This window comes from Rosa chinensis, chromosome 5 (assembly GCF_002994745.2).
Source record: "Rosa chinensis cultivar Old Blush chromosome 5, RchiOBHm-V2, whole genome shotgun sequence".
Taxonomy (NCBI): domain Eukaryota; kingdom Viridiplantae; phylum Streptophyta; class Magnoliopsida; order Rosales; family Rosaceae; genus Rosa; species Rosa chinensis.
Window position 1 is genome coordinate 5,907,440 of NC_037092.1, and position 21,432 is coordinate 5,928,871.

At 39.1% G+C, this 21,432-nt stretch overlaps 2 protein-coding genes across 2 annotated transcripts; both read left to right on the plus strand.

Moving 5' to 3' along the window:
• Positions 1–11,104: 11,104 nt before the first annotated feature.
• LOC112166372 (receptor-like protein 4) lies at positions 11,105–17,007 on the plus strand. Its single transcript, XM_024303213.2, has 9 exons — positions 11,105–11,393; positions 12,049–13,104; positions 13,571–13,718; positions 15,284–15,355; positions 15,497–15,568; positions 15,672–15,743; positions 15,836–15,913; positions 16,034–16,215; positions 16,382–17,007. The coding sequence occupies exons 1-9, from the start codon at positions 11,300–11,302 to the stop codon at positions 16,504–16,506; spliced, it is 1,899 nt and encodes a 632-aa protein (XP_024158981.1). The 5' UTR covers positions 11,105–11,299; the 3' UTR covers positions 16,507–17,007.
• A 1,476-nt stretch (positions 17,008–18,483) lies between these two features.
• LOC112201927 (ethylene-responsive transcription factor 12) lies at positions 18,484–19,360 on the plus strand. Its single transcript, XM_024342846.2, has one exon. It carries the CDS (start codon positions 18,609–18,611, stop codon positions 19,095–19,097), a length of 489 nt encoding a protein of 162 aa, XP_024198614.1. The 5' UTR covers positions 18,484–18,608; the 3' UTR covers positions 19,098–19,360.
• Positions 19,361–21,432: the final 2,072 nt, after the last annotated feature.

Genomic DNA, 21,432 nt, shown 5'->3' on the forward strand with positions numbered 1-21,432 from the left:
TTGATTTACTGCTTGAACTTGGAAGTTGGAACTTTGATTTATGTTTGTGCTGCATGTTAGCTATTTGGTTTGGAAACAGATTGTTAGAATGTTGGAACTTTGATTTAGTTTTGGAAATTGCTTTTTGGTTTTAAATGTTGAACTGATGGAGCAGATTGTTGATATTTGATAGTTGATCTGCAGGTTTGAGTGTTTAACAGGTTGTTAATGTTATTTGTGTAGTTGAGAACTTGAGATGTTGATGTCATGAACAGGTTACTTGTAATGTTCATTACTTGATTTAGTGAACAAATTATGAGTGGTTTATACTTTATTTTGTTGATATTTTGATAGTAATGGTTACTCATTTTAGGACAGCTAAATTTGTTGACTTTGGTCGAAAATATGCGAAAAAGAAAAGAAAGTAGAACACAACCGAAACCAATCCGCACAGCACTGCAAAACGGTGTAACCGAAGTAAGCGGTGTAGGTTTTTAAAATGTGGTTGCAGTTTTAAATATAGCACTACCGAATGATGCGGTTCGGTTGCGGTTTTGGCCTAACACTGAACCGCCCTGAACCGCACCCACCCCTAATTATTTTTACATCTCACACTCAAAAATTGATTAGAAAAATAGTAAATTACAGTTTTAAGGCCTAAAACGATCCCGAAAGCCCGAAAAACCCCACACATCGTAGCAAAGCTACGAGTTCTCTTCCTAGCGTCGTTCCCTTTCCGAAAAGCTATAACAATCACAATTATGACATTAATTATCCATAAATCTCCTTATTACCATATATTTACATCAAATATATTACAATTTTACAAATTATTTTTTTAAAAAAAATCAATGAACAATAACCAATGACTAAAATATCGAGTTTCGAGGAAATATCGATGGTCCCGAAAATGGAAATTTCGACTGAAATATCGAGGATATATCGATTTTAAAAAAATCAAGAAAAATAATGGAAATTTGAAGAAAAATATGGAAATTTTAAGCGAAACTTTTGGATATGTTTGTTTTATCAGTTGTCTACTATATATGAAAGAAAACCTTGAATAAACATTGTTATATAGTAATTTTTAATAATTTAAGATGAAACGATAAATGCTGAATCGCCGACAACTTTGAAATTTTTAGAAATAAACGTCTAATTTTTTTTTATGGCTGGAAACCCAATGGGAGGCTAGGCCATCACGCCTTATATAAATTCTTTGTACATATCATACATTACACCTTGAATTACATGAGTAACTTAGAACCACGTAGAAGACCTATGAGGTACAAAATCTTCACTATCTTCATCATCTCTATATGTAGAGTCTTGAGTGTATTGTAAAGAATAGTCATTAAATGATACCTCCCCTCTGTAGTTTTGCATGTATTGACTTACATGCCAACCATATGGGTCCAGGGGGATTGGCGGCGGGTTTTGGTGCTGGTAGTTATGGTAGAGATCATGCATTGCTCGGTGCAAGGAATGAGTGGAACCCTAAACCCTATTTATAGAAGTTCAAAATTGAAATGTTGTTGTAAATTTTTTGAACATTTGGTAAATAAAATTCAAAATGTAATAGATTGTTCTATGTTAGTTATTGATTGGACATGTGCCTAAGTTTTCAGATTCGTAGGCTAAATGAATATATATTATAATGTTGCAAAAATAACGCAAGTGTACTGCAGCAGAGTTGGCTAAGGCTCTCAAAGATCAATAGAGTGACCAAGGTTTGAAACTTGGTGACCTTGTTGATTTTTTTATTTGAATTTTAGGCTAACTATATGTTGGCCACGGCCCACGTGATAGTGATGTACTGATGTTGATGTTGCATGTGCTGATCACATGTGAGAAAGGGTGGTGTTGACTTTGCATGTGGAGAAAGGGTGGTAGAGTGGGAAGATCTGGAAAGTTTGGGGAAAAACCCAAAATTATCTTGATATTTTCTGAAGTTTCGGGAAATTTTCAAAATATCCATCGAAATCTACACAAAGGGTCAAGGAAATTTCAACCGATCTAAAAAACCAAAATTTCGGCGGAATATCGCCGAAAATTTCAATTTTTTAGTCCTTGACAATAATTGATTGGTCAAGAAACAGAACAGGTGGAAACCCATGTCCAGAAGCAGTGAACAGTTTCTTGACTGGTCGATCCCTTGACTTTTCGACCTTGACATTTACCCCCAATGGGTTGACTTGCTCAATTTGTAATCCAAACAACTCCCATATAAAGAAATGCATTCTGCTTTCTAATCCAAACTCTTTCCATGTTGTACCACTTGCTCTTCTGGTTTCTCTTTCGAGCCTAGAAGTTTGTAGAAACATTTAGGTGCAACGATTGGGCTGTTAGGATCAGAATAAAAATTGTCATAATGAATTTATTTGGAACTTTGCAAGTAAAATAACAAGATAATACAGAACAGCAGTGAACTTGACGCGAACCCAACATAACTAGTGTGGTAAGATTTAATTAGGCTATTACTTTTCTTTTGAGTAGTAATTAGGCTCTTGGGCCTTGTTTAGTTTGCTGAATTGAAATATCGATAAAGAAAAACTTAATATTTTTCTATGTTTGATTTCCTTATTTTCCATTCATACATGTGGTTAGGAAAAGTAATTTTTGGATATATATTGAAGTTGAGAATTTAAAAAAGGTAAAAGGTTTCGATTCCCTACTCTTCGGCTTGAACTTATAAGTGAACTTTAGAAACCAAAATTTGTGTTGAAATAGAGTTCTTGCAACTTGCAAATTTACTTTGGAAGTATGCAAAGCTGAAGAAAATTACTTACTATAGCACATCATAACTTTTGTGAAATGGTGTTTGTAAAAATTTTAGGAAAATTATAGCAGAAGTCTCGAAAACTAATGTCATGTCGCATGTGAACCAGACGTATTTTCTCTAAAAATCTTGTTCATCATTAAATGAATAAATATGCTTATAATTAGAGGAGAGTTTCTATTGGGACCTCCAAATCTGCTCACTTGACCTCACTCTATTTTGAATTATTAAATGACATATATAACCTACTATAAAATGACTATTAAGGACAATAATTATACCAAAAAAATTGTTATATTTATTTTCTCTAGACTTTCCAATTCAATAATATTATATTGCATTCTTTATTATTTTCCCTATCTATTTTCATTTTCCAATTTCACTACATACTCATTAAAGCATTCATATATATTTAATAAGAAATAAAACTATGATTAAGATAAAAATGTATGATATGCATATTGAACGCATATTGGTCAGGGAGAACAAAATAAATTGTATTATGACCTAAATCTAAATCTATCCATTATATTTGCAAAAAGAAGAAAAAAAATAGAGCTAGCAAATAAAAAATAAATAAATAAATATTTAAATAATTAATCATGCGGTACAGAAAATAGAGAAACATTAAGTAAAAATGATTAATCTGTTTTTTTTTTTTGCACAGCTAAAAAAGAAAAAGTAAATAAAAAAATCACATAATAGTTCATGTTATTTTATTTTTATTAATTTTTAAAACTCAATACCTTGTGTTTGATTTTTTTTTATTGGATAAGAGATTTATGTTGTCTGATTAAGGAATGGAGATGTAATTAAGATTTATAGAGTAATTAAATCATTGAAATGACTAAGTTTTTTATTATAATGTTTTAGGAAATCAGAAATTGAGAGATAATCGCTGTGTATATTCATTGATAATAGTGGCCTCTTTATATAGAGGATTACAATGCATAGAATCTCAATCATACAAGGAAAGTAATTCTACATTGATTAGGATTCTAGATCCTTCTAATTAAATCCTATTACCACTAGGTCAAGTAACCTAGAGTTTGGGCTAAACACAAATTAGGTTTTCCTTAAACACTCCCCCTTGTGTTGCCCAAACGCGGTGCTTCTCTCGTTGCCTCGTTAAAAACCTTGCCGAGTAACAAAAACCCAGTGGGACAAAAATAACCTCAGTCGAAGGGGAAAAAGAGCACAACACACCCTCACGTTTTGAGGTGAACATGTAGACATCTCCCCCTGATGTCTGCGTCTCCCCCTAATGACTACGATTATGGGAGTTCAGATAATTTCCGCAAGCCAATTCTTGCCACATGTTTCTCGAACGTGGATTTGGGCAATGACTTAGTAAACAAGTCTGCCTCACTATCCTCAGATTGAATCTAGTTCACTTTGATCTCGAGGAGAGTCTGTTGTTGCTGATTGTGCTTGGTGTTATCGCTTTTGATGTAGCCTTGCCTCATTTGTTCAAAACAAGCAGTATTATCCTAAATGCTCGTAGGCTCATCTGTGGTAGACTTCAAACCACAATTGTTCGAACATGCGTAATTATGAATCCAATCCATATTCATTCACGAACCACTTCATGAAGAGCAATGATCTCTGCATTATTCGAAGATATAGCGACTAGGGTCTATTCTGTAGACCTCCAAGATGTCACTATCTTTTCCCATGGTGAACACTTAACCGGATTAAGAATGACGTTTGTGTGGGTCAGAGAGATACCCAACATCAGCAAAACCTTCCAAAACACATGTCGTTTTGGGATGGGGATAGTGGACGCAAGCCAGGGTTGGCGGCGTACCTGGTGTGTGATGGGTCCGAATCCATCATCTCTTCGTAGGGATAGAGCAAGCCCATATCACTCATACATCTCAAGTATCGAAAGATATCTTTTACACCAATCCAATGGCGTCACATTGGCGCAGAGCTATATCTAGCTAACAAGTTCACAACATATGAGATGTCCGGTCTTGTGCATTGGGATAAGTACAATAATGCGCCTATTGTACTAAGTAAGGCACTTCTGCCTCTAGCACATCTTCGTCATCATCCTTTCGACGAAGAGGATCCTTTTCAAGATCAAGACTACGGACGATCATGGGGGTGCTTGAAGGCTTGACCTTGTCAAAATGCCTAAGCATCTATCGACACGATGCTCAAGTTCCAAATCGAGACATAATCGTGTTTTCCCAAAATCCTTCATCTCGAACTCGGATTTCAAGTGTTCAGCGGTTTCCCTTAACTCTTTAAGGGCTTCTAATGAAGATCATGTCCAACATGAACCGCGATAGAATCCGAAACTTGTCACAGAAACGCGTAGGCATATCCCTTCCCAATTAAGTAGTCACTTTAGTGAGCGTTTCAACCTTATTGTAAACGCGCTCCATGGTCTAGAGCCACTTGACTTGGGTAAATGAAGTTCGCCATGAACCTTCATGTATATTCCGTATCTAGATCCCTATAGAGATACGTAATGACCATATTTGTAAGCTGCATGTTCAGTTATTTGGAAACTACCAAACTGACAGGGTAGTGGAGTGCAATGACATCCATTACGAGAGAATATGTCTCATCGTAGTCGATTCCAGGGCATTTTGTGAGAAGCCTTGCACCATAAGGCGAGATTTCCATCTCTTTTTCTCATCACGCTTTCTAACGAAGACCCATTAGTCAACAGGTTTTATGTTAGGAGGTGTTGGCATCTCTAGCTCGAAAACCTTCCTCTTCGTTAGAGAATCCATCTTAACCTGGATCGCATCTTTCCATTTAGGCCAAAAACTCTCTACGTTGGTATTCATTCATCAATGGAGCGTAGTTCGATATCATCTGACTCAACAAACTCATGCGCAATGAAATGCGCAACTACATCATCAATTATGATGGAGTTTTTATCCCACATCTCACGTACACTAGTGTAAGTTTCATAGAGCTCTATATTCTCAGGAACAGGTTCTGATGTTGAGGCGTCCCCCAACGGTAACCATAACCCGGAAGATACTCATGAGACGGATTTTGAGTCTTGATGATCAAAGGATTGGAATGTGCCAAAGTATCCTTCGAACCCACGGGCCTCCCACGCATCCCAGCTGGGGCCATGGTCTGTAACGCCATAGTGCCACTCTCTTTGGCATTGGCGCCATGTCTACCTCCGTGTAGGGTGGCGCTACGTCCTCTCGTAGGGACGTCCTTCCTTGCAGGAATGTTTGCAGCATATTTGTGTGATCTCGTCACTTTAATAGGGATCAAGATGAGACATAGTGGGGATAGACCACGACAAATCTTGTCGTTCCTGTTGAACATCTGTGTTCTTATCTCCCCCTAACGACGGGAAGACTGTCTCATCAAAGCTAGCGGTAATGAGATCGCCTTGCAAGGGCATTAAGTGGCGGACGATTGTTGGAGTCTCAAATCCAACGTAGTTGCCTATTCGTCTGTAAAGACCCATCATAGAGCGCTGTGGCGGTGCAATTGGCACATAAATGGCTCACTCAAATGTGCGTAAGTACAAAAGACGTGTACCCAGTCACTAGCTGTAACGCATAGGTACATTGAGTGGCGGTAGGTCGTAGACGAATTAGCATAGCTGCATGCGATATTGCATCACCCCAAGCAGATGTAAGAAGATTGGTGCGCATTACCAATATTCGGACTACCATCGTAGTCGTTTCCGCGAGACCAATTGGGTGTGTACATGGAAATGTGATGTCCAACATCAAGCCTATTGCAATATCCATCGAAAGTCTTTCGATGTAAACTCTCTAGCATAGTCAAATCCAATTGACTGAATAGGATGATCTGGGGAGTGAGCCCGTTGTCATATGATATGTGCTAGGAGTGTAGCATAAGCAGCATTTATAGGTGGACAATGGCACAACACGTGACCGGCGTGTTTGCGTGTCAACCAACATCATAAAATATTTAAGCGTCCGCAAGTTGGTTGAATTAATCCACAAAATCCCTACGGATTCTTTGTAAGAAAAGAATGAGTATTGTCATATCCTTTGCATAGGACGGTCTCAGTCCTAGTTTCCCTAAAGAACAGGCTTTGTAAAACGAGCGAGAGGCCTTAGAAGCAACCATTAAGTATTTTGGTTAGGCCTGAGCGTTCGAAACGCTATGCGAAGTAAGTTGGTGATTGCAACATCACCTGAGTCGCCATCACCATGATGGACGCTATCCATGGCGTGATGGATATGGACTACGCCAGCCCTAGGCTGATGGTGGACGGAGGCGGTGCCCTAGGCAACAGCGTCGGTCACACTTAGTCTAGGAATCAACTTTTGATTCATGCTTCATTTCGCTCGAAAGAAATGATGTCCATGTGAAGTCTTTTGTAGACGGATCATCATATCATGACTAGGATGATCTATCATGTCGTGACAAAGCCAATATGTGTCTAAATCCAAGAGATCTTCTCTCATAACTTTATTGGATTAATAGCTCGAATAGTGACATAGAATCCACTAGAGAGACACATAAACTTCTCTAAGATGCGTCTGTGTTCGTAATCATTAGAGGTAATGCAAAGGAACTCATTTCCGTTCTCTACATGCATGTTCGCATGGAATTCGTTGGCTATTCATAGGGTACGATTTACCCTAAGAGCGTAGAGAGTTTCTGTGACAGTAGTAATCAAGGTGCCATTTGGCAAGTGGAACTTGGGCTATTCCATGTCCTTGAATTAATATTGATGGCCCAGCCATCGTAGTCACAAAGTAATATGCTCAGAATCAAAATTGAGTCATAATGAAAAGAACTCGAAATTTTATTCATAAGCCAACGTAGTACGTCATTGTTTCTTTGATCAAAGAAAATCTAATCCAATAAAAAGTAATATGGCAATCGCCTACATCTCTTGGAAAATAAAGACTTAAACAGAATTGGCGATCTATTGATCCCAGCCAGATTTGTAGTCTTCAACCCTTCACTCTAGATCATCTTCTTGATCTTCTTATTCCACATAGTGAGCTTCTCTTGCTTCACAATATGCTTTGTAGGCGGTGACAAGTTCTTCACGAGCTCTACAAATGTGTGACCAATGATCAGACACTCCACATCGAGAATATACATCTCTTTGCTCGAACTCCATTGATTGAGGCACTTTGAAAGCGTCATTTAGATGGCTCTTAATGTTGGTGGCGCCACCAACATGGCCAGAGGCGTTGCCTCCCTCTCTCTTTCCACGTTTACTTCTTCGGTTCCGTGTTTGCCTATTTTGGCGGTTACCTTCCCAAGTAGAGCTATTATATGGATCAGAATGTCCAGAAGTATACCTAAGATTAGGGTTTCGCTCTTGGCGCCCTCTCTTAGAGGTGCGACTATAATTGGATTCCGGAATATGTTCTGTTTCCACGGATCTCGAATTATAGTTCTTCACAAGGATATTATCATGCTTTTCAGCGACATTCATAGCTCCAATGAGCTCATGAAACCTTGTGATCCGTCTTGCATTTACATCGATTCGATAGTTCTTAGCAACCATCAATGCAGAGACGGGGAAGGTAGAGAAAGTCTTCTCAATCAACATCGCATCTGTGATCTTTTTACCACAGAATTCCATTAAGGATTTAATGCGAAGTGCTTCCGAGTTATAGTCAAGAACTGTCTTGAAATCACAGAAGCGGAGACTATGCCATCTCACTTCTAGGTCAAGAAGCAAGGAGTCACGGACGTTGCCAAATCTTTCTTCGAGTGAGACCCACAGCCTTCTGGGGTCTTCTTCATTCATATACTTGTACTTGAGCGAATCATCCATATGACGAGTCATTAGGATGATGGCTTTCGCCTTATTTGCCTCTAAGGCTGCTCTATTTGCTTCCAAAGCTTGAGCTTGCTCAAAAGTTATCACGTCCTGGTTAGACTCGAGAATCATATCCAAGATTCCATCGGCCTTGAGATGCTGGCGGATATCACGAACCCACCTGTGATATTCAGAGCCAGTTGTTCCCAATGGAGCAAAATCCAATTTGTTCAGGCTACTCATCCTGAAAGAGAACAAGAAATTAGGGTTAGTTTCGGAGCGAAGTAGGCTACCACGAAAACATATGAAATTTCTAAGCGTAATCGCTTCCAAGAAATTAGGAATTTCTGAGCGTAGTCGCTTCCAAGAAATTCGATTCCAAGAGATATTGGATTAGATCGAAACAATGATGTAAGTGAGCGATCATAAATTCTCTACAAACTCTAAGTTTGGAGATCTCAACAAGCTCTAAGCTTGGAGTGAGCACGAACCCCCACAGTTCGGCTTAATTTGGTCTCCCCTATAATGAAGAAAAGGGGGTAGAAGAAGGGAGGTTGTAAGTCCCCGAGAAAAAGAAGAGAAATTGAAATAAAAACTCAAAAACGGGAACTTTTAATAAACCATACCTCTTAGGATTGCGGATCGCATTCGATCCTCATTGTAGGATTGCAAACAAGCTTCAGTTCTAGGCGAATCAAACTTGTTGAAATTCGGAGCAGATTCGCTTCTAAACAGCTCCCACTCCGATTGGTGTACAGGTCACAAAATGTCTCCAATAGGGCTGAAATTTGGAAGTCAGAAAGAAGAGACCAAGGCGAACAACTTTGATGAAGGAAGAATTTTGATCTGAAAATCCGAAATAGAAGTTTCGGGGCTTGCAAGCTGACTAATATGCACAGGAACGAGCATGCTGAACAGCTCCCACCTTGAATACTGTAAAGGTCTCAAAACGTCTCCAATAGGGCTGAAATTTTGAGGTCAGATAGAGGAGATAGAGATGAACAACTTTGATGAAGAAAGTATTTCGATCAAAGGTCCCGAACAAGACATTTCGGGGCGTGCAAGCAGGCTGATCTGCACAAGAACGAGCGAGCTGCTATGCTGCAGGGGCAGCAGGAGTGCCGCAATGCTGCATGGGCAGTAGGTGGCACATGGGTGCGCAAGGGCTGCAGGGGCAGCTTACGGCATGGCTAGCAAGGGCTAGGAGCTTGCGGCTGTTTTGGTGAGAAGTGTTTTGGTTTTTAGGGTTAGGGTTAGGGCTCGTGCTGATAACGTGTTTTAGGGAATCAGAAATTGAGAGATAATCGCTGTGTATATTCATTGATAATAGTGGCCTCTTTATATAGAGGATTACAATGCATAGAATCTCAATCATACAAGGAAAATAATTCTACATTGATTAGGATTTTAGATCCTTCTAATTAAATCCTATTACCACTAGGTCAAGTAACCTAGAGTTTGGCCTAAACACAAATTAGGTTTTTCTTGAACAGTTCTTAGTTTGTTTGTAAATTATATGTGTGAGGTTATTTGAGGAACTTTAGTGAAGTTTAATGAGTAAATTTAGTATTTAAAAATTTGATAGGAGGTGTAAAAAGCATAGAGGTCAAGTGAGTAAATTTGGAGGTTCCAATAGAAAAACTCTAATTAGAGACAAGTCACTCAAGCAATGTCGTACGATAATAATTAACATCTTCAAGCTAGATATAAGTGAAAATGATAAAATAAAGTGAAATAAACTCAATTAGAATTACCTAAAACAACATCTAAAATGATGTACAAATTGATACTTTTCTAATAACGTTTCGTAACATGTATCCGCTATTTAAATTGCACCGAATCCTAATTCTTAACATTTCGAACCATGTGACACTCTTATATGAGTCATGTATGTCATGAAACTATTTCATTTCGTAGAAGTACAAAATGTCATCAAACTCAAACTAAAAGGACTCAATTTAAGGACCTCCACGTTCACATCATTATAAGGTTTCCCTTTAAACTGGTCCATGCAATTTAGAAAAGGAGACGTCCTTATCCCATTAGTGATTTACCTATCAAACCGCTCCCCATAAATTCATTTTTTATGATCCATAACTTGTTAGCTGGGTCGGATCGGGTCTTTCATTGCTCTTTACGTCGCTTATTATTCACAAAAGCCACCTCCGATGATCGCGCACCGATCCACGCCAAAAGGATTGTCAACGTTCAATAAAGTCAACATTTCCATAAGTCTTCACAGAAACTGATGACCAACCTCATCCGTCAGATCAAACCGACCCCACACCAGTCCAAATCACCTCTCAATTAACATTAAAAACGACGATAAATCACTGATTAATGCACTAATTGAAGCATATTTAAATATTCCGTCGACTCCACACCACACCACGTTACTGTGCTTAAATATTCCGTCGACTCCACACCACACCACGTTACTGTGCTCTGTACATGACGACGCCGTTTCACCTCTCAAATGGGGCCCCACACAACCATCGCACCGTTTAAGAATGCTAAAAGGCCCATCGTGGCGGTGAACCTTCATGAAGCTCCATACTAATTCGCCACACAATAACATCACCCATCGTCACGAGTCAACAACGCCAAGAAAATATGACTCTCACTGCAATTAGCGTCTAGTGGCATACACGTCCAATCTCTCTCTCTCTCTCTCAAAAGCAAAGCAAAAAGCTGAGAGTGCAGAACGAGAATGGGATATAGTATAGTGGAGAAAGAAGAAAAGCCAAGGCCGCGTGAGTAGTAGTACTACCCTGTGTTGCACTACAGCTTAAGCAATGGTGAGGTCGATTCTTCTTCATCATCTTCTTCTTCTTCTTCAATGGCTTCTCGTGTTCTGCTCCGTTTTCTCTCCGGCTTCGGCGAAGCGCGGTGAGTGCTTTTAACACCTTTCCGGTTCTTTAATTTCTTCGTTTTCTGTTTCTCAGTTCATTGCTCTTAATTTTGGATTCGGAGTTGGCATTGCGATGAATTTAGGTGGATAATTGAGTTTTTCAGTGTGAGTTTTAGTGTGTTAAGGCGGAGATCTTGCGGTGAATTTGGTGGTGATATTGTGTAGAAATGGAAATGGAAATGGATTGTGGAATGAATGGAAACGAGTTGCTCTTGTTTTGGTAAAGGAAGATTTGTTTGTTTTAGTTTATAGGAAAGTCAATTGGTTTTGTATTCCTTTAGGAAAAGGAAACGAATCTGCATTTTCAGTCTTCCAAATTCGGAACACAGAAGAGCATAAATCAAGGCTTTAAAGTCGTTTATTGGATAATTAACTCGGAAAATATGTAAAATTAATAGCTGATTCTGTGCCTGGAAGTGAGAATTTTACCAAGTTAGGGTGATCATACTGAGATTTAAGACTAGGTTGGGTCTTTGCTACATGTTCTCTAGTAAATTTGGGATTCAGTTATCATCATGCATATGGCAAATGTGTATAGGATTAATGAATGTTACTTGATTGTTTACTTTATCTTGCTGTTCTTATTTGGTTCGTGTTTTGGTTCTAACTCTTCTGATGCTGTATCGAGTACAGCGCCTTATGCGATGCGCATAAACTGTGGGGCTCGTCATGATGTTCATACAGAGCCAACCAATACACTCTGGTATAGAGATTTTGGATATACAGGGGGAATTCCTAGTAATGCTTCTCTCCCGGGTTATGTCAGTCCTCACCTTGATACGCTGAGATATTTTCCGCTGTCTGAAGGTCCTGAAAATTGTTACCATATCAATAGAGTTCCTCAAGGACACTACTCAGTGAGGATTTTCTTTGGATCGGTTAAATCAAAAAGCGATGACCTTGAGCCTTTGTTTGATATTTCTGTTGAGGGTACTCTGATTACTTCTTTAAAATCTGGTTGGAGCAACCAGGATGATCAAGTTTTTGCCGAAGCACAAGTGTTTCTTACTGATGCCACTGTTTCTATCTGCTTTCATAGCACTGGTCATGGTGATCCAGCAATCCTCGCCCTGGAAATTCTTCAAATTGATGATCAAGCGTACCATTTCAACCAACAATCTGGTCAAGGAATAATTCTTAGAACAGTGTCGAGATTGAGTTGTGGTGATGGAAAGCCAAAGTTTGGTGCTGACTACGGTGGGGATCCGTGGGGCGGTGATAGGTTTTGGAGACCTACTAAAACCTTTGGTCAGAGTGGTACTATGGCAATATCCACTGAAACCAGCATTAAGCAGGTTTCAAAACCACCAAACTTTTATCCAGCAGGGCTTTATAAGAAAGCAATTGTGAGTTCCGACAGTCAGCCCGATTTAGAATATACCATGGACGTTGATCCTAATAGAAACTACTCGATCTGGTTACACTTTGCTGAGATAGATTCAGCGATCACTGGTGTAGGTCAGAGAGTATTTGACGTTATTATAAATGGTGAAATTGCATTTCCAGAGGTGGATATTGTCAAACTGAGTGGGGACCGTTATTCTGCTCTTGTACTTAACACAACTGTTGCTGTTAATGGGAGGAGTTTGACAATAACCTTGCAACCTACAAAAGGTGATCATGCCATAATCTGTGCAATTGAGATATTTGAAATTATATTCGCCGAGTCGAAAACTTTACCAGATGAAGGTATATATTACCCCCTCATTGTTTTTGTCTGTTTAAGTTTGTTTCAACCCTCACCTAGAATCTTGCAAGAATAATTTACTTCCGCTCATTTAGTTTACTTGCATATGTTTCATGTATGTGATTTATTTCTTGTATATACTATGTTCTGAATTTATTATTGTATCAAGTCTTATCAACAAAAATTTAGTATTATACTAAGACAAACTGGTAGGCATGCACTCTTTGATCTTGTCTATTACAATCCTCTTTTTTCACTATTCTATTGTTTTCCGGAGCATCTTTCTGCATACCTATTAGAAAATACAGAAGGCATATATTCTGTTAAAGACATCGTTCACATATTGCTTTTGTCTTTTTCTGTTATTAATATATATATATATATATATATATATATATATATATAATGCACGTATCTGTACAGAACTTGCTTGAAGTTAATTGTTTCTTATTGCGATTAAAAATGCAGTAAAGGCTTTACAAACATTGAAGACTACATTAGGGCTTCCTGTTCGGTTGGGGTGGAATGGTGATCCGTGTGTTCCCCAGCAACACCCATGGAGTGGAGCAGATTGCCAATTGGATAGAAATAGCAACAAATGGGTTATTGACGGACTGTATGTTCTTGATCTTGTATCCCACGTTTTTGTATCTATCTTATTTGATCTTACCTCTCGTTCTATCTTTCTGAATTTTTTTTTTTGCAAGTTGTTTCAAAATTGCTTAGGTGCTTCAATTACTACTCTCTTTATTTTCTCAGTCAAAGAAATTACATTGTTAAATTAGTACCAATTTTGTTCTCTGATTCTTCTATTTTTTTCGTTCTGGGATGGTGGGGACCCATATTGACTACCATGAGGTCTTTTCTTGGAGCTGGTATATTCATAGGTTTTTCCTTAATTCATTCTTTCATGAATTGTTGAAAACGAAAAAAAGTTCATTCAAATTCAAGATTTCAAGAAACTCTTTCATGAAGGCATTAGTTGTAAACATCAAGTTAACTGACTGAACATCAAGTTTAACCCAGGAATTTAAACATATAGAATAATTTTTGTTTTGTTACTACTTTTGCTCCTATTTGGTTATTTAGTAGGAATAAACAGAGGCATTCCTTGCAATCTTATGTTCACATCAGTCTCGTATTTGCCAACTTACCACCTATTTGTGTTGTTGCTAAAAGAATTCACTGCCACATGCGAAGAACATCTAACATCTTGCATCAGAGTCCCAACTTTTCCACTGTGTACTGACATCCTCTGGCCTCTTCACATTAATTTTTGACCCTCACCTCAAGTCCTGTAGTAGCTCTAGGTAATTGAGATCAAATCTTTCTTGCAGGGTCCTGGTCTAATATTAATCTGTTATATTTGCGTCCCTTTGTAATTGTGTTAGCCTAAATGGAGGCATTCCGTGCCACTCTTATTTTCTCAACCTTTTGGTTTACTTTCTACAATTCTTAGCTTAAGTGAAGTAAACTAGCTGATAATCTCAATTCACTTCAAATATTTATCCAGTTTATAATTTCACAGGGCTTGCATAACTTGTGCCACTTAAAAGTAATATTACCTGTCCATAGAGAGTTTGATATTTTCGCTTCTTTCTTGTTTCAACTTTACTTGTCCATCATGTTTGATCTTTATCATTCTGAATGTGCCTGTTGCAGTTGTTGAATTTGTCCCACTTTGAATTTTCTTAGTTTGCCTCTTCTTTGAAGGCATTTGTGAGTCTCTACATGTAACTTAACTCTAAATGTGCTAACTCTAAAGGCTTACCACCTTGTAGAGCTCTCTGTTTAATTTTATCAGATTAGTTATTGCGCTAGATTTAGTTTGAGAGAACTAGCAATTGTTACCTTGGTGTGGGTGAAGATCTTCTAGTCTGGGTACCTGAATGTAGTCTTAATGTATGTGATTAATTGAATTGCTACTGTTTTCGTGTACGCTTTGGTCTTGTTTGTTTTCCTAGATAGTTTATGTGCTTCACTGAATCAGGGTTGTAGCACTTATCTTGCAGCTTAATTTGTTGTTACTTGTAAAGTCCAACTTTTTTTTTATTAATACATGCATGCATGAGTGAGTGAATGGAATGGAAATGCATTTCCACTGTGATGGATAATTATCTTTGCATAAAGAAAGCTCCAAGACATTTGTGAACATTCATGGTAACTGTTGTGATTGTTCAGGGGTCTCGACAACCAAGGTTTAAAGGGATTTTTGCGGGATGACATTTCAAAATTGCGTCATCTACAGAGCTTGTGAGTTTCTCTTTCAAGACTTGGTTTTGAATCATATGAACTCATGAATGAGCTCATTGCATACTTGCATGAAATAACAGTGTGTACGTTGGTACAATACCATGATTTATTATTGCATTCTCACTATTTTATGCACTACAGAAATCTTAGTGGAAATAATATACATGGAGCCATTCCAACCTCGCTTGGAGCAATACCAAGTTTGGAAGTTTTGTAAGTACTATATATTAATATCTTTTCATACAGAGTTGAGTGTTCTATTTGCTTACTCTTTATGTATCCCTGTAATTATTGAAATCACATACTTGTTTGGCAGGGACCTCTCATACAATTCCTTCAATGGATCAATCCCTGAAACACTCGGACAGTTGACCTCGTTAAAAAGACTGTGGGATATTTTGTCATGCTTCTTTTTAAACCTAAGAAGTTAAATGTAAATGTATAGTATGAAGACACTAACTTCTAATTGTCATGGTGCAGATATCTTAATAGCAACTCTTTGTCCGGAAGGGTTCCAGCTGCTCTGGGAGGAAGGCTTTTGCACAGAGCTAGCTTCAAGTATGGAATCAGTATTAATTAATCTAAAATTATAGGCTTTTGCATGCTTGAACATAACTACATATTTATATATGAGAAACTAAATCTGAGCTTGATACTTGTCTTGGGGTTTGCTTCCAGCTTCACTGACAACCATGGCCTCTGTGGTATGCCTGGATTGCGTACATGTGGGCCACACCTCACCGTCGGTGCAAAAATTGGACTTGCATTTGGTGTCTTGGGGTTTTTCCTTCTTATCGTTACATGTTCAGTATGCTGTTGGAAAAGGAGGCAGAATATACTGCGAATACAGCAAATGGCCGGTAAGCATATTTATATTGGTTGATCAAGGAATATGTAACTGCCGAAGATAGTGCTAATAAGAACTGAAAAGTGAACTTTATTCAATACCTTACAATACAGAAAACTGTTGGTTAGCATTATTATACATTATACCTTGCAAATTATGATTTACACTGTTGTTTGCAGCAAGAGAAGCTCCATATGCAAAGAAAAGGACCAATTTATCCCAGAACATCCAGCTGTCCAGACACCATAATCATCATGGCCAATCGCGGACAGCAGCTGAGAATGGACCTATCTTGCTTTCATGATCCGAGAAACCTTCACCTCACCCTATGCCTAATCTGGTCGAATTCTGCTATTGCTTGGGTGCCCGGACTGAGTTTGATCCACGACATGAATCCCCGACCATTCGATATGTGGACTTGCATGCTTACATCAGTACAGTTTCTCGCGACCCTGATATTTAAGTAAAGCTTAGAGGATCCAGTAGAAACACTTACAGAAGATCAGATCCCTCATTGGGTGCCATATGTTGTACATTGCTCCAATTCTTTCTCCTTTTCAGTTTTGGTAAAGTTTGTTACACTCTTATACGTGGAGGAAGTGATGCATATAGAGTAGAGATCAAAATGTTACTTCCTCCCAATATTTCCATATGGAATTCCGGACTGTTAATTCTTAGTCTACTTTATTGTGGCTCTGTTAGGTCAACGAAAGGGTTTGTTTCAAAGGGCCCCGTTTCACTTTGTAACATCATTGGGTTTGCAGGGAAAATGTCGCACATACCTCGAGTTTGAGGATTTTCTTCACGGCCGAAATAACCAGGTCGCAATCCGAGACCAGACTAATATAGACAAAACCATTTATTTGAGATATGGTACATGTTGCCCATTTGTTCCAAGGCGCTTAGGGGAAAATGGAAATGAAATTTACAGTGCTAGTGGTAAAATACTTACTTACAGTGCTAGTGGTAAAATACTCCAGTACTTAAATTAGTAGCCAATTTGATCAAAAAATGTAGAACGTTAACCGCAGACTTGGCAAGACATGAAATTCAGAGACCAAAAAGAGATGGCCTTCACGTGAACTAGTGTCTGTAGTATCTGCAGCTTGCAGAGAGCTTATGGAGGCTAGCTCAAAGACTGCAACTACTCTCTGCTTATATTCAACCACCCCTATATCTCTGCAACTCCTCCTCCATAGTCCATTGTCCATTCACCCCCAAAATGAGTACCACCATTGACTTGATCCTTTTTAGGGTTTTGGCCGGATCTAATCTCCTACTCTGAAGAAATCCGGTTCTTCACAGCAGGACTACTAGTACATTGTTAACTTACCTATAAGGCTATAATATCTAGTGGCTAAATAAATTCCTGCAATTTATTTTTTGCGAAAATTTTTCTATTCATCTCCGGGGTAAGTAACCCAACATCTAAGTGCAATCTCAGTTCTTGACATTTGTGATCAAATTTTCATCAGAATAACCAAAAAAATAAACTTAATTTTATCGAGTCGTCCATTCACGTCGGTACAAAGTACAGATCGTTACTTTGAATCAATTCCAGTATACACTCCATAGCTCTAATTGCCTTCAAATATTAGAATAGGTGATGTATTGGGTTTTTACAAAGCTTGTAAAAACAAATTTACCAAAAACATAAGTTTAAAAATAATTATGATAATGAAAGTAAATTTTTTTTGTTTTGGGGCAGTAAATAAAATCTCTGTCAGGTACCCGTGATCTTGCTTACGCAAGGATGAGCATCCTTACCCTTCTAGTCCGCTTCCCCACGACCACGACCACCCACCCTCAGTACGATTTGATCTCCATGATCAGAAACCGAGAGCCCCCCTTTAACCTATTACCTCTCTCTCTCTCTCTCTCTGTGGGTGTAATTATTACCTGTGGTCACACTCACCCCAACCGAGTCAAACACGCCATTGATTTATTTGACCCCAAAGCCCACCAAAAACCCAGCTCCCTCGCTCTTGTCTCCTCCTCCTATGACACCACCTCTCTACCCTCCACGTGTCCCCACTTAAATTAAATTGGCAGGCGCCGCTGAGCCGTACAAAGCTCTATAGGGCTTACGTCACCTCCCCCCTCTGACTAGTCACATTAAAAACCCACACGTCTAACTCAGACGGCGGCTCTTTTCGTTTTCCCTCCCCCCAACCCGTAGGCCCCCACCTCTCCCACACCATCCTCACGTGCGCAACCGCCACCGTCCGCTCGCACCTGGGCAGATCCAACGGTGAACCGCGGGCTCCTCTATATATAAGTAACTGCCCAGCCGACGATTACGGGTGTCTGGAGTGAGCTCTAGTGGGACCCTTTCATCTCTCTCACACACATTTTGTGACCCTCTCTCTCTCTCTGAAACTACCGAGTCTTTTTGGTTTGGTTTCCATGGCTGGCTCCGGTTCCGGCCAGCCTCACTACAGAGGCGTGAGGAAGAGGCCGTGGGGTCGCTACGCCGCCGAGATCAGAGACCCGTGGAAGAAGACTAGAGTCTGGCTCGGCACATTCGACACGCCGGAGGAGGCAGCTCTCGCCTATGACGGCGCCGCCAGGTCCCTCCGCGGAAACAAGGCCAAGACCAACTTCCCGGCGCCGCTGACCAGAGGAGATCTCTCCCTCGACCTCAACGTCTCCTCCGCCCAGTGGGCCTCCCACTCCGGCCGTCTCGTCGAGTTCCTCCACACCGGCGTCTTGAACGACGTCGTGAAGAGCGAGGAGGCGGCGGGGTCGACGTCGTTTGTGGTGTCCAGAGGCCCCCGGCCTCCGGTTGTGGGGAGTAGCTTGGTCCAGGAAGGGTCCAGCACGGCGTCGTATCTCGGGTTCGTCCGACGTGGCTTGCCCATTGATCTCAACGAGCCTCCTCCGTTGTGGCTGTAAATGACCAAACTACTTTGCCGGTGTTATTTAGTCTGTTAGTCATCCATGGCGTCGTTCCCTTTTTTTTTTTTTTTTTTTCCGAGTTTTATCTGTTTCTTCATCTTCGCTGTGTTTGAAGATCGAGAAGTTGAGAGAGAGGTAGTGTAATGTAATCACCACTGTAATGTAATGTAACAACGATGGACCCAGTTTAGCTAGCTTAGCTTTCTGTATATGTGAATTTCCAGTTTTATGAAACAATCTAAGTTTATATTTTCCAAGAAGCTAGCTCTTTATCTGTTTGAGCAGCTAGCCCATAGTTTTTCCAGGCGAACGCTGAGAATTCGAGAGACCCACTCTCAGGTTGAAGCGCGTGTGATTGCGGCAAATTCAAAAGTGTCCATGTCTGTCCCGACATAACATGGCTGTGGAGTCGTGTCCTTAATTCAGTGACTACCGTTTTTGACTAATCCACTCACTTTTTGGGGTCTGGGTGGACCGGAGTCACCGGCCGGTTTGGTACGGGTCGGACCGGACGGAAAATATGTATGAACGCGTGCTTAATGTGGGCTGCCGGCCGGCTTTTGATGGGGTGTCACTGTCTCTTGGCTCTCTTGGCTCTTTACCATGAACCTGTAGGAATCTGCTTGACCCTTTCGCACCCAGCTATTTCATAGTTGATGAGCAATCCATTTCAAGGTGGTTTTACCTATTGAGGAGTGTGAGTGAGGAAGTGACATATTTGTAGTTTTGTTCTTTGGTTTATGATGTGTGGGGTGAATCTTCATCTTCTTCATGTCAATGATATCAAACCAAGGAGATTGAGCCAAAGTTTAAACATGGCCACCCCTAGTGATTTTGATGGTTACCTAAGGATGGTTAGGGTTGGGGTTGGTGAGACATTAGGGTTAAAAACACATGGTATAATATAATTTAATTTTTTATCCATTACGTCTTAAGTTGCAAACCTTGTTACAATCAACTACTAATAGTCGTTGTCTGAATCGTCGTGTTAAAACATGTCCGAAACTAGTGATTTAGGTGGTTTACGGAAGGAGGTTTAGGGTTGGTGAGACATTAGGGTCGAAAAACTGTAACTATGATTTGATTATGATCTCTTATGTTGTTATGGTACGTTTCATTCAACAACTCACAATTATTTATGTAAATTATTGTAATTGTTATAATTTGCTGTAGTTATTATTTTTCTTTATGATTATCTATCTCTGTTTTAAATTTAATACAAAATGCAACAAAAATTACTTCTACAACATTTTCACTTTACAATAAAGAACAAACACTTCTAGAACTTGTGTTGGATTATTGGACCCAAAATTATAAATCTATAAAACGACGGTGGAGGAGTCCTTGTGTAATCTCATCGTTCAAAGTAATGCTCTTTTGTGCAGCTTGTGTGATACAGCCAAAAATATATGCATCAATGAAATGGGTGTAGGTGTCTATATCTGAGGCAGTAGTAGCAGCTGGCTTGTTTATAAAATCAAACATGAGATTTGCAATCTGATTACAAAAATCTAATCTGCATTAGAATAATAATGCTGGGAATTTTTATATTCATTCAAAAAGGGAGAAGAAAGTGGATGAGATAGAGACGGAGGTGGTATAAAAATGGAGGTATCTCGTTTAAGTGGTCAATGTTTTTCTTTTGCCAGTAGGCTTTTGGGGCCTTTTAGGGCGGCGGTTTTGGACGCAGAAAACATATCATATCATATCATATCATATCATAATAGGCTCTCCTATTTTTCTCCAATGGTACCCACCAACCACAATGTCCCATTTTACATGATGTGTCTTTTTCATGTATACACACCTTTATCTTTACTTGCTCATCACATCATTTGAAGAAGAAAAGAAGTACCATGCATGAAATTACAATGAGATTGCAAGTAGAATCAAATTCTAATGTGAACATTTTGATATCCTCCTGCAAAAAGAGAAAAATAAAAAATAGTGCTGTTTTTGTCACCTTAAAAATTAAATTAAATCAAATATTTCAATACTAACCCCAAAATTAAATTTTTTTTGAGAAAAGATAAAATAAAATTAAGATCTATGCAACCACAACTGCATAAATACTCTGTATCACTCAAATTAAATTTAAATTTCTTTCCACCAGATACTGAGAGAGCCTTGACTTAGTCTCTTGTTCATCTCAATTAAGTGTCCAACCAGTGCGTACAAGAAATAGAGAAAGAAATGGACTAAGATAGTTGAGAATTACTTCTATCTTCATTGGAGTGGTCGTACAGTACAGTGGGATTGTTTTGCATATTTTTGTTTTGTTTTATTTTATTATTATTATTTTTTTTTTTGTCTTTAGGATCTATGGCTTCTA

Bases quoted from the DNA above. Each gene is read 5' to 3' on its own strand.
- LOC112201927 (XM_024342846.2), top strand. From the start codon at position 18,609: ATGGCTGGCTCCGGTTCCGGCCAGCCTCACTACAGAGGCGTGAGGAAG.
- LOC112166372 (XM_024303213.2), top strand. From the start codon at position 11,300: ATGGTGAGGTCGATTCTTCTTCATCATCTTCTTCTTCTTCTTCAATGG. The intron at 15,569-15,671 runs GTAAGTACTATA...CTTGTTTGGCAG, and splicing joins ATACCAAGTTTGGAAGTTTT to GGACCTCTCATACAATTCCT. The intron at 16,216-16,381 runs GTAAGCATATTT...TGTTGTTTGCAG, and splicing joins GCGAATACAGCAAATGGCCG to CAAGAGAAGCTCCATATGCA.